An 11,832-nucleotide genomic window follows, 5' to 3' on the forward strand; every position below is an offset into this window, starting at 1 on the left:
CAGAAATCTGCCTGCCTCTGCCTCCCAAGTGCTGGGATTAAAGGCGTGCGCCACCACTGCCTGGCAGGAGGATATTTGTTGAGTTCAAGGGCATCCTGTTGAATTCCAGGACAATCATGGTTGCATAGTGAGACTTTGTGCCAAAAATGTGTATATAACACATAATATATACACGCGTGTATATATTATGCATATTTATACGAACAAATAAAGCAGAAACCAGTCCATCAAAGAACAAAAAAATTATAAAAACCAAAGTAGGAACTTGGATATGAAAAGAACGAATATGCCGGGCAGTGGTGGCACACGCCTATAATCCCAGCACTTGGGAGGCAGAGGCAGGCAGATTTCTGAGTTCGAGGCCAGCCTGGTCTACAGAGTGAGTTCCTGGACAGCCAGGGCTACACAGAGATACCCTGTCAAAAGAAAAGGAAAGAACAAATCAGAAGAGTATTTCTGCGCATGCTCTCTTGCCGCCATGCTGCCCACTTCCTCTCGGGAGTTGTAGTTCTCCTTCGGCTCCTCTCACAGGGCAGACCCTATGCGTACTTCCGGCAGTCGCAGAACTACAACTCCCTGCAGGCGGCACGTGCGCGTGCGCACTGCGGGCAGCAAGCGGCATGTCGGCGCTCCGGTGGACCCGAAGCGCAGCGGGGCTTGGCCGGGTTCTGCGCTCCCCTGGGCCCCACCGCCCGGCTTCGGAGGAAGGTAAAGGAGTGTCAGACCCAGGACTGTAATCTTCCCTTCCTTGGGATCCCGGTTATCTCCAACCTTCGTTCTTTGACCTATGGAGAAGTTTCTGGGAACCCATTTAGCTGGGTACTAGTTGGCAACGTCTCTCGAGGGTAATCCGCAGGGCACTTTGACTTTTGATTGTTGCTCGCTTTTGCATGCCTCTGACCCACTGTTGGGAACTTACGGATCTTGATATTGACCTTTGGCTACTTTTAGTTAGGTGTACTTCTTGCTGGATCCTACTCCCCGACTCATAGCTTTGGCCTACTCTGCCCTTGAACTTGGTCTTTTTCTGGGTCTTGATTTATTTGGGGGCGGGGCGTGTTATATTTTTGAGCCATGGTGTTTCCATATGGCTCATGCTGGATGCTGCATTTGAACTCATACCCTACTGCTTCAACCTCCTGAGTGCTGGGATCACAGGCCTGAACTATCTCTCGTGCCTGTGATTGTCTTGACAAGCTGTCCTTGTCTTTTGATCCATTTCTTTCTGGGCATGAGGTAAGTTTGAGGCAGGACCTCACACTAGCTTATCCTAGAACTCCCTTTGTAGCCCAAGTTGGAATCCAGCAGGAGACCCTCCTACCTCAGCCTCCAGAGTCCTGGGATAAGAAGTGTGCATGCCACACTGCTCACTTGATATGGTGGCTTCTGTGTTCTTATTCTTCATGTCTCTTTCCAGGGACTCTCGGTGGCCTCTGCATCTCTAGAAGGAGCTCTGCTGCCAGTCCCCGAGAGCGAGATGTCCAGAGGGAGTGGGGCCATGTTGAACTGCTGGAAGGTGAGTTGGTGTCCTAAGCCCTTCTACACAGTGAGGCCTTGAGGGAGTGGGCTCTGCACTGTACCTGACCACTCCAAGGGAGTGTATAAAATGTGGTCCAGAGTCCACTGAGCAGGCAGTGTTGTCTGACTGTCTGGTCTGTGGTTCTGTGGGTCCTCTTGTGTGCCGTGCTGTTTCTGGGAGCTGCTGTAATTCCATTCCCTGAGTTCCAGATTCCCACCTGGGACTCTCACTTCAGGAAGACAGTTGAGGCCCCAAATTACACCTGAACAAATACCCAAGATGCATTATTGGAATGGTCTATGCTGAGGTAGGAGAGTCTCCAGTTTTAGTCCTGCAAAGTCAAGGTGCAGTTGGAATCCAGCCTGCCTGCCTGCCTGTCTCTTTCTTCCCTTCTTCCCTTATTTCTTTCCTTCCTTCCCTCTTCTCTCTCTCTCTCTCTCTCTCTCTCTCTCTCTTTTCTTTCTTGGTTTTTCGAGACAGTGTTTCTGTGTAGATAGTCCTGGCTGCTTTGTAGACCAGTTTGGTCTTGAACTCAGGTCTGCCTTCCTCTGCCCCTGGAGTGCTAGGATTAAAGGTTTGCACGACCACTGACTTTGGAACCCAATTTTAAGTGTTATGCCACCAAGTCTAGTGGACAAGGTGTCCAGGTTTCCCTCCTGATTCTATGTCAGATCTACACGGCAACTGCAGAAGGTGGAGATGTTTAGAGGGATGGGCAGAGAGGTAAAGACAGTGGTCTGACTGTGGCTCTACTCCACCCTCAGCAGCGACTGATTCCTGACTCACTCACACTCCAGGGTTTCTCATGCTGGAATCTGTCATTTGGACAGAGGGTTCTACAGACTTAGTGCATGGTTTTTTGTTTTTTGGTTTTTTGGTTTTTTTCGAGACAGGGTTTCTTTGTGTAGCCTTGGCTGTCCTGGAACTCACTCTGTAGACCAGGCTGGCCTCGAACTCAGAAATCCACCTGCCTCTGCGTCCCAAGTGCTGGGATTAAAGGCCTGCACCACCACCGCCCGGCCAGACTCAGTGCATGGTGCATGTTCCCTCTCATGGGGCTTCTTTCTGTCATTACAGAAGAGAGTGCTTTGTGGACCATGGGGCTTACAGCAGCCATGGAACTCTTCTACTGCTGACAGACCAACCAGTTCTCCCCCGGGGCCTTTGCAGCCTCTTGTCTCTTGGGTCCCTTCAGGAAGAAGTCAGTGTCCCCGCCTGCCACCTGTTTGCTTTGCAGGTGGCCTCACACAGATGTGTCCTCTGCCTCTGTGATGTACCCTGAGTGCCATGAGATGTTCATTGAGGCAGGATCTCTCCCAGAATTCTGACCCTCTTGCATCCACTACACTTCCCCCAACTTTCCGTTTGTACAGTGTGAGCCAGGCCCCTGCCTCACACCGACCTTGGGCCAGGGACTGGAGTTCTGGGAAGGGAAGACAAACAGCTGGCCGTGTGGCTCAGCCTGCCCCGTTAATGCCCTCACTGCTAACCATCGCTGTTTGCTTGCTGTGATCCTGGCCAGCCTTCGGCCTTTTTATGTGCAAGCTTGGTTACTTCTGAAAGCTATATAGTAGGGCCTCCCTGTATAGTGCCAGTGATTGCCTTTTGGTGCCTAGGGCACTGAGCCAGGGATGTTTGCAGTTTCCCCCGAGCTGTATCAAGTATGTGCCTGTATCAAACAGCAGGCACTATGTATTACTATATATTGGCCAGGGCCTGCATGTGCCAAAACTCTGAGGTTGGAGCCCTTAAGGCTGGCGGAGTGAAGGAGGGAGAAGCAGGCGACAGCAGGCAGGAGGTGATGGGGGCGGGGGGTTGGCAGGCAGAGCCAAGGGCATGGTGACAGCCAGGAGACAGTGTTTGGGATGACCCTGAGATAGGGTTGGAGCATACTGAGCTGCAATAGCGGTCTATACCCTTCTCTGCAGTGCTGGAGGCTCGGGTGCGGCAGCTCCGGGCAGAGGGCACGCCTGATCTGAGGGTGAAGACAGTGCAGGTGGACCGGCCTCCACAGGTCCGCAGCAGCCGCTGGGCGCAGAAGCTGGAGGCTGAGAAAAAGGTGAAGCAGAGGCGCCAAGAGGAAGTCGACAGGCAGAAGCAAACCGGCCCACTGGAGTCCTGGCCCCTTTACAAGGAGCCCAAGATCCGGAATAAGAAGCTAGCTGGCTACCTGCAACAGAGCAAGAAGGGGGCGCCCAAGAGCTCAGAGGAAGAGCAGCTGGCCAGGGTCCTTCAGTCTGCCCTGGCGAAGCTCAGCTCAGGTGAGGCAGGAACCCTGGCCAGGACGAAAGCCAAGGTGGTGGAGACGCACATTCTGGTCCTCCAGCAGAAGTTTTTGGCTTTCTTTGAGTGCTGTGTCTGCACCGGCCAAGTGCCCCTCGCTCACCACGTGCTGGTCATTCAGCATGACAACGCGGACAAGCAGCAAGTGCTCACACTGGACATGTACAACACTGTGATGCTCGGCTGGGCCCGCAAGGTGAGACCCGGCTCAAGGTCTGCTTTCCACTGGGGAATTTCCTCTAGGCTTTTCAGAGAGAAAACACTCTTTCCTTAAACACAAATATAAACAGAAAGCAAAACAAAAAACCAATTAGAAGATCCTGGCATGGTGGCCACGCCTTTAATCCCAGCACTGGGGAGGCAGGGGCAGGTGGATCTCTTGAGTTAGAGGCCAGCCTGGTCTACACATTAGAACCCTGCTACCCCCTCAGGGCTAGTGAGGGCTCAGTGAGTAAGAGAACTGACTGTTCTTCCAAAGGTCCTGAGTTCAAATCCCAGCAACCACATGGTGGCTCACAACTATTCACAATGAGATCTGACGCCCTCTTCTGATGTGTCTGAAGACAGCTACAGTGTACTTATTTATAATAATAAAAAAAAAACCCTGCTACCCTGCTAAAGTAAAGGAAGAGATTGGGAGAGCCTGAGTGTGTTCTATGCAGGACTTCTGGGTCTCCTGAGCAGGGCTGCTCCTGCTGGCCCAGCGGCAGCTAAGCCTTGTGGACACATTCCATGCTCCAGGGTGGGGGAGCTTGCTTTGCTTTCTGTGTATCCCTTTGGTGGAAACTTGGGGTGCTGTGAGAGGTGTGTGTCTTCAGTTTCTTCCCTAACGTTTTAGCAGGGTAGGAGAGTGTCAGTCTAGGAGTTCAAAGATAGAAAAACAAAACAAAAATGAGGAAGAAACGTAAGAGCAGACAAGAAGCAGGTCTGTGAGTTCAAGGCCAGCCTGACCTATTTAGTGAGTTTCAGGCAAGCTAGGGCTACACACTGAGACACTGTCTCAACAAACAAAGAACAACAACAAAACCCAAGCCTGCTATAAAACCCAAGCCCTGAAGCTATAGCTTGGTGGTGGAGCATGTGCCTGGCCTGCAAGAGGCCTTCGCTCAAGTTCTAACAACAGTGTTCATCAGAAAGATACCCTGTTCTCTCACCTACTGAGGTTTTTAGGGGACACATTGGTCAGGGTCCAGGTATTGTTCTTGACCCATACCCCGCCTTGTCCCAGGGCTCCTTCAGAGAGCTGGTCTATGTGTTCATCATGCTGGAGGACGCTGGCCTTTCCCCAGACCTGTGCTCCTATGCAGCCGTACTCCAGTGCATGGGACGCAGGGACCAGGACGCTCACACCATCCAGAGGTGGGTCAGGAATGTGCTTGGGGCCCTGCCTCCCCCCACCCCCAGTGCTAAGTTTGCACCCCCCAACCCCTGTATTGCCTCAGGTGTCTGAAGCAGATGATGGAAGAAGGCTTCCAGCCCCAGCTGCTCTTCACCGACCTGGTTCTGGAAGAGGAGGACCGGGCAGCACTCCTGAGAGCAGTGGTCAAGGCTGAGCCTTCCTTCCGTCTACCACCACAGGCCCCAAACACAGTCAACACATCCATGCTGCTCAAGGATGTCTATAGCAAGGTGAGTCCTAGGCAGGAAGCCATGACAGCCCATTTCTTTTTTTTTCTTCTTTTTTTTAAGATATATTTGGTCTGGTAAGATGGCTCAGTGGTTAAGAGCACTGACTACTCTTCTGGAGGTCATGAGTTCAATTCCCAGCAACCGCATGGTGGCTCACAACCACCCGTAATGAGAAACAACAACAACAAAATAATAAAAAATCAGCCAGGCGGTGGTGGTGCACACCTTTAATCCCAGCACCTGGGAGGCAGAGGCAGGCGGATTTCTGAGTTCGAGGCCAGCTTGGTCTACAGAATGAGTTCCAAGACAGCCAGGGCTATACCGAAAAACCAAAAAAAAAAAAAAAAGCACACTGTTGTTGTCTTCAGACACACCAGAAGAGGGTATCATATCTCATTACCGGTGGTTGTGAGCCACCATGTGGTTTGAACTCAAGACCTTTGGAAGAGCAGTCCGTGCTCTTACCCACTAAGCCATCTCACCAGCCCCATGACAGCCCATTTCCTCCCTGTGTCAGGAAGGCTGAACTGTGGGTAGGTTGGTACCCACAGATGAGTACTCACAAATCGAATCTACTTCCTCTGGATTCTCCTGTTCTGGGTGTTTCCCATAATAGAGCCCTAGTCCCTGTGGCTTGTGTATGGGGCTCATTGATTACTGTGTCCTCAAGGTCCCTTCACACGGTGGTATATGTTGGAGGATCGATCCTACACTCGTGGCTCAGTAGTATTCCAGTGTGTAGGCGGGGCCTCCTGTGTATCCATCATCTGTTTAAGGACAGTGGACTGTTTGTACTGGTTGTTGCCAGTCAGGTGTCTGTGTCCATGTGTCTGAACTCTTAGTGCTCTGGGTTTTTACTTTTAAGTAGACACACGTTTGGCAGGGGGCTTCTTGACAGGGTGTGGTGGTCTGTCTTTGTGCCCAGCCTCACTGCCTCCTGTGCCCAGCAGGAGGGCCCTGTGTCCTACCCAAAGCTGCACCTGCCCCTGGACACCCTGCAGGACCTATTCTACCAGCAGCTGCATGTGGAGCTGAGCTCCAGTGTCTGTGTCCAGTCTGTGGAGAAGGCCCCAGTAATGTCCAAGGAGGTCATTGAGGCGGTAAGAGGCACATCCTGAGGCTGTACCCAGCATGGCCAGAGGCTCATCCTGAAGCTGTCATACCTATCATAGCCAGTAGGGGTTGGAGCTGTGATCCCAGTTGGGGCTCTGGGAGGTCTTGGCAGGAGGCTTTAAGCTCAGGGCAGTGACAGCTGCTCTCCTACAGCGGAAGACCCTGAAGGCACTGCAGGAGCAGTGGGAAGTAGATCTGCTGCGTGTGCTGCAGGAGACAAAGGCCACGATGGGCCGCCAGGCCTATGAAGGCCAGCCCACCCTCTACCCATTCCTGTGCCTGCTGAGTGAGAAGGAGCTTGTGAGCATACTGATGCAGGTGGGCTGCGTCTGGAGGCGCCTGGGCACAGGGCAGATGGCTGTGTTCAGGCAGTCACAGCATGGGCTCCTCTTGCACCTCAGGTTCTGCAGGTACTGCCTGCACAGGGTGAGCCCCTTACCCAGTTGGCCCAAAACCTCGGCCTTCAGGTGTTTAATCGGCATTTGGTGAAGCAGAAGCAGGTCACTAATCATGTGCAGAAGCTGGGGCAGCGGTACTCACAGTACCTCCGGCTGCTGGCTTCTGACACCCAGGTAACGTGGGGTGGACTTCCTGCTGACCCGGGTAGCTCCCTTGGAGACATCCCCTTCCTGTTCACTTCACCCCACTTGCTACAGGTTCCACCTTGTCCCTCCCCATCCCACTCCTCAGGCGCCCCCTCTCCAACTACATCAGTCTGTTTGCGCCTTAGTTCCCTCCTCTGGAAAATGTGGGCAGCCCCACAGCTCTCCTCACCAGCTCTCCTTACAGGTGGCACCCTGCCTTCCTCGGGAGTACTGGGAATCGCTGGGCCCACAGGAGGCCCCTCCGCAACAGCCTTGGCCCGTGCCAGTGCTGGTACAGCTGGGCAAGCAATTGGCAGAGTTGCTGGTGCAGGCAGTGCAGATGCCACGAAGTCTGGCGGTCCGGAAGGGTGGTCACCACTTCATCCCAGTGCTTTATCATGTTTACTCCTTCCGAAGCTACCGCCAGGTGAGTGCGACTCCACAGGGCCGGGGCCTAGATGGGCCCCTCCTCTAGTGAGGACTAGTGTGGGGCTTAAGGACACAGGGCAGCAGGTCTCTGCCATCCCCATCTGTGTTGGGATGTGTGTAAAGAGCAGGAGGGGTTACATAAGTCTAGAGCTCTGAGTTTTCTGTTCTCCCCGGGTGATCGCACAGAGGCACTGGCGCTCAGCCTCTTGTGCATACTTTTTGTGTCTGCTTTCTCTCCCAGGTGGGCATCCTCAAGCCTCACCCTGCCTTCACACAGCTACTAGAGACGGCAGCAGAGCCCACACTGACCTTCGGGACCACAGAAGTGCCTATGCTGTGCCCGCCACTGCCCTGGACATCGCTGCACTCTGGCACCTACTTGCTGAGCTCCACCAAACTAATGCGTGCCACGGAGGGTACCATACAGCACCAGCGTCTGCTGGAGCACTGCCCTCCCACCCAGCTGCACGGTGCCCTGGATGCACTCACACAGCTGGGGAACTGCGCCTGGCGTGTGAATGGGCCCCTGCTGGACTTGGTGCTGGAGATCTTCAGGGACAAGGGCTGCATGCGTTTGGGTGTGCCTCCCCCATGCTCAGAAGTACCACGGCTGCCCCAGCATAAGCTACCACCCGGCTCCACACCAGCGCACAAGTCTGAGCTGAGGAAGGAGCTGGCGCGCTGCCTCAAGGTGGCACGGGAGATGCACAGTCTGCGCAGCGAAGCCTTGTATCGCCTGTCGCTGGCCCAGCACTTGCGCCACCGTGTCTTCTGGTTGCCGCACAACATGGACTTCCGCGGCCGCACTTACCCCTGCCCGCCGCACTTCAACCACCTGGGCAGTGACCTAGCGCGTGCGCTGTTGGAGTTTGCTGAGGGCCGGCCACTGGGGCCACGTGGCCTGGAATGGCTTAAGATCCACCTGATCAACCTGACTGGCCTCAAGAAGCGCGACTCGCTGCGCATGCGCCTAGCTTTCGCGGACGAGGTCATGGAGGAGATCTTAGACTCTGCTGACAACCCCTTGACGGTACGGAGTCACGAGCTCCTATCGCTGGCAGCCCCAATCTCTGCCTCCTTTCTTTCTCTGTCCCTGCTAGTCTGTCATCCACTCAAGCTTGGGCCACCTCCCTCATATGCTTTCAACCCTATACCACAGCTGTCCGCATCCTTCCTTTCCACTGTGTCCCCTCTCAATGTCAGTAGTGTCACCTGAGCGGCCCTCCTCATCCCTCTAATCACACATGCTTGCCTAGTGTCCCTATGTCCCCATGTTCCCTGAGCTGCCCAGGCTGGCTTGTGCTGACTCTGAGCCCCATGGATCCTACCCTCCAAAGGGCCGGAAGTGGTGGATGGAATCTGATGAGCCCTGGCAGACCCTGGCCTGCTGCATGGAGGTGGCACAAGCAGTCCGGTCCCCAGACCCCGCTGCCTACATTTCCCACCTGCCGGTTCACCAGGTGGGCGTGCAAATGGATTGCCTATGGGGGTTGAGCCCAAAGTGCCTTAGGAACTGGCATTTGCAGTGGGGTCTTATCTTAAACTGGGATTGCCCTGTGGTACTAGTCTCTTGATGCAGTGGCTTTACTTTATGAGGGAGGCTGGTCCCGGGTCTCCTTGCACCAGGTGATGGGATAAAATTCCTGGGATGTCAGTATTGGGTCATTTGGCCTCAGCTCATGGGCACCCCTTGTGGTCAGGATGGTTCCTGCAATGGCTTACAGCATTACGCCGCACTAGGCCGAGACAGTATAGGTGCGGCCTCCGTCAACCTAATGCCCTCGGACCTGCCCCAAGATGTGTACAGGGAAGTGGCAACACAGGTAGGTGCCAGGGGAGCCCTCCTGTCCTCCACACGGGTTTGTTTTTCTACAAGTGGGGTCCCTAGTGGGGAAAGAAGTTGATGTGATGGCTTCCATGCCCCTTAATCTCATCCAGGTGGAGGAGTTCCGTCAGCAGGACGCCAAGGAGGGTGTACGGGTGGCTCAGGTGCTGGAGGGCTTCATCAGCCGCAAGGTGGTGAAGCAGACAGTGATGACAGTGGTGTATGGGGTCACGCGCTATGGCGGGCGCCTGCAGATAGAGAAGCGCCTGCGCGAACTCAGCGACTTCCCTCAGGTGTGCAGCCTGCGGGGTCCTCACCCGTAGCTCCCTTCAGCACGGGAACCCTAAGCTGGGTCTTCTGAACAGCTCTAGTCCTATAAAGCCTGGGTTCTGGTTGTGGGACAAGGAAAGGGGCAACTTTCTGGCCCTGCCCACCTGTCATTCATGTCTACCGCTATGTCCCCTACAGGAGTTTGTCTGGGAAGCCTCACACTACCTCGTGCGCCAGGTCTTCAAAAGTCTACAAGAGATGTTCTCCAGCACGCGGGCCATTCAGGTGCGTCCCTGCCAGCCCTCTCCTATTTGGCGGGCCCTTCCACCTCAAGGTTTGCCCACCCAACCTGGTGTCCTGTCATACCCACAGCACTGGCTGAATGAGAGTGCCAGCCTCATCTCTCATGCCGGCTGGCCTGTGGAGTGGGTCACGCCCCTGGGCATCCCCATCATACAGCCCTATCACCGCGAGTCCAAGGTCCAGGTACTTGGGAAATGCCCTTCTCCTCTTCCCTCACTCCCCTCCCCCCTGCCCAGGGCTGGACTCACCTATCCCCCAACCCTGGTCTGCAGGTAAAAGGTGGCATCCAGAGCATCACCCTAACCAGCTCAGTGGATGAAAACCAGTGAGTCCTGTACTGCGGGGAGGGGAGAGAATGGAAAGAGGGGCAGGAAGGGCTCTGGGCTATGAGGGTACCAGCCGAGAACTTCTGGGTCCACAGGAAGCCCAACACTCTGAAGCAGAAAAATGGCTTCCCGCCCAACTTCATCCACTCCCTGGACTCCTCCCACATGATGCTGACTGCCCTACACTGCTACAGGTGGGTCCCAGGATGCAGTGTAGACCCAGAGGGGCAGGCAGGCACTTGCTTCAGGGGAGCGCTCTTTTTTTGTTTGCTTTTGTTTTGCTTTGTTTGTTTGTTTGTTTGTTTTGGTTTTTTGAGGGTTTCTCTGTATATCCCTGGCTGTCCTGGAGCTCACTCTATAGACCAGGCTGGCCTCCAACTCAGAAATCCACCTGCCTCTGCCTCCTAAGTGCTGGGATTAAAGGCGTGCACCACCATGCCCAGCCAGGGGAACGCTCTTAAACATGAAGGGTCTAGGCTTTTCAGGCACTCACTCTGTGATATTTAGCTGCTTGGGGCATGCAAGCCTTGTTTTGCTTTCTGGGGACATGGACATGGTAGATCGAGTCTATCAGGTGGACACTTCTGACGCGGGAGGGGCAGGGCAGGGTGGAGGTGCTGCTGGGAAGTTGCGGGGTTGCTGGCACAGACCTGACAGCGGACTCCACTGGGATTGGGACAGGGGCTTCCCTTTACTACTCCAAGACCCGCAGCTGCTTGAGGAAATGGAAGCCATCTTCTTGAACATCTACTGCCTAGAGCAATGGGGAGCCAAAGGTGTCCAGGGAACCCTGGCAGAGTGCCCTGTGCTGGGACAGATGGGCACGGCGTCTGTCAGAACGAGGTTCAGGGCAGTAGCTGGACAAACAGCTGTCTCACCCAGGATCTCCCTGTCTAGGAAGGGCCTGACTTTCGTCTCTGTGCACGACTGCTTCTGGACGCATGCCGCTGATATCCCCGTGATGAACGAGGTGTGTCCAGTCCCCGCCCCAAGTAGCCCCACAAGTAGGAGATGGGGCCTTGATCCCAGGAATTTGTACCATGGCTGACTCAGAGCCTGCAACCCCTCAGGTGTGCCGCGAACAGTTTGTGCGCCTACACAGCCAGCCCATCCTGGAAGACCTGGCTAAGTTCCTGAAGAAGCGTTTCTGCTCCAGGTGAGCTACCCCTCTTGTGGCCTGGTGCCCTGCCTGCCACCTGCTGCCCCACTGATGTCCACCCTAACTTGTTTGCAGCACCAGGTCCCGAAAGCCCTCGGAGCGCGCCCTGATCACCAAGCTGCAGGAGACACTACAGTCCTTGCCACAGACAGGTAAGGGTTTAAAAAGAGGCATGCACACTGGCCTTTGAGTCGGTGGCCCAAGCCTAGCTCTGTACTTTTGGCTTTACAGGTACTTTCGATCTGGAGCAGGTGATAAGATCCACCTACTTTTTCAGCTGACCCACGCTGTGCTGTCCCTAAACCTGTGCATAATGTAAATAAATGAAAATCTGTATCTACTTATGCCAGCCGCCACTTTCTGGTGACGTGCAAACCCACCAGAGCAATGAT

At 54.6% G+C, this 11,832-nt stretch overlaps 1 protein-coding gene across 1 annotated transcript; it reads left to right on the top strand.

Annotated features, from left to right (window-relative positions):
* The first annotated feature begins 594 nt into the window (after positions 1–594).
* Polrmt (RNA polymerase mitochondrial) lies at positions 595–11,784 on the top strand. The gene is made up of 21 exons (XM_031349813.1): positions 595–708; positions 1,418–1,516; positions 3,448–3,998; positions 5,031–5,161; positions 5,245–5,431; positions 6,382–6,531; positions 6,698–6,862; positions 6,946–7,116; positions 7,334–7,555; positions 7,799–8,587; positions 8,895–9,017; positions 9,258–9,380; positions 9,496–9,675; positions 9,851–9,937; positions 10,025–10,138; positions 10,228–10,280; positions 10,377–10,475; positions 11,179–11,251; positions 11,352–11,437; positions 11,516–11,592; positions 11,672–11,784. Exons 1-21 carry the CDS (start codon positions 621–623, stop codon positions 11,719–11,721), a joined length of 3,618 nt encoding a protein of 1,205 aa, XP_031205673.1. The 5' UTR covers positions 595–620; the 3' UTR covers positions 11,722–11,784.
* The last annotated feature ends 48 nt before the right edge of the window (positions 11,785–11,832 follow it).

The sequence above is a fragment of the Mastomys coucha genome, unplaced genomic scaffold, assembly GCF_008632895.1.
Source record: "Mastomys coucha isolate ucsf_1 unplaced genomic scaffold, UCSF_Mcou_1 pScaffold4, whole genome shotgun sequence".
Classification (NCBI taxonomy): domain Eukaryota; kingdom Metazoa; phylum Chordata; class Mammalia; order Rodentia; family Muridae; genus Mastomys; species Mastomys coucha.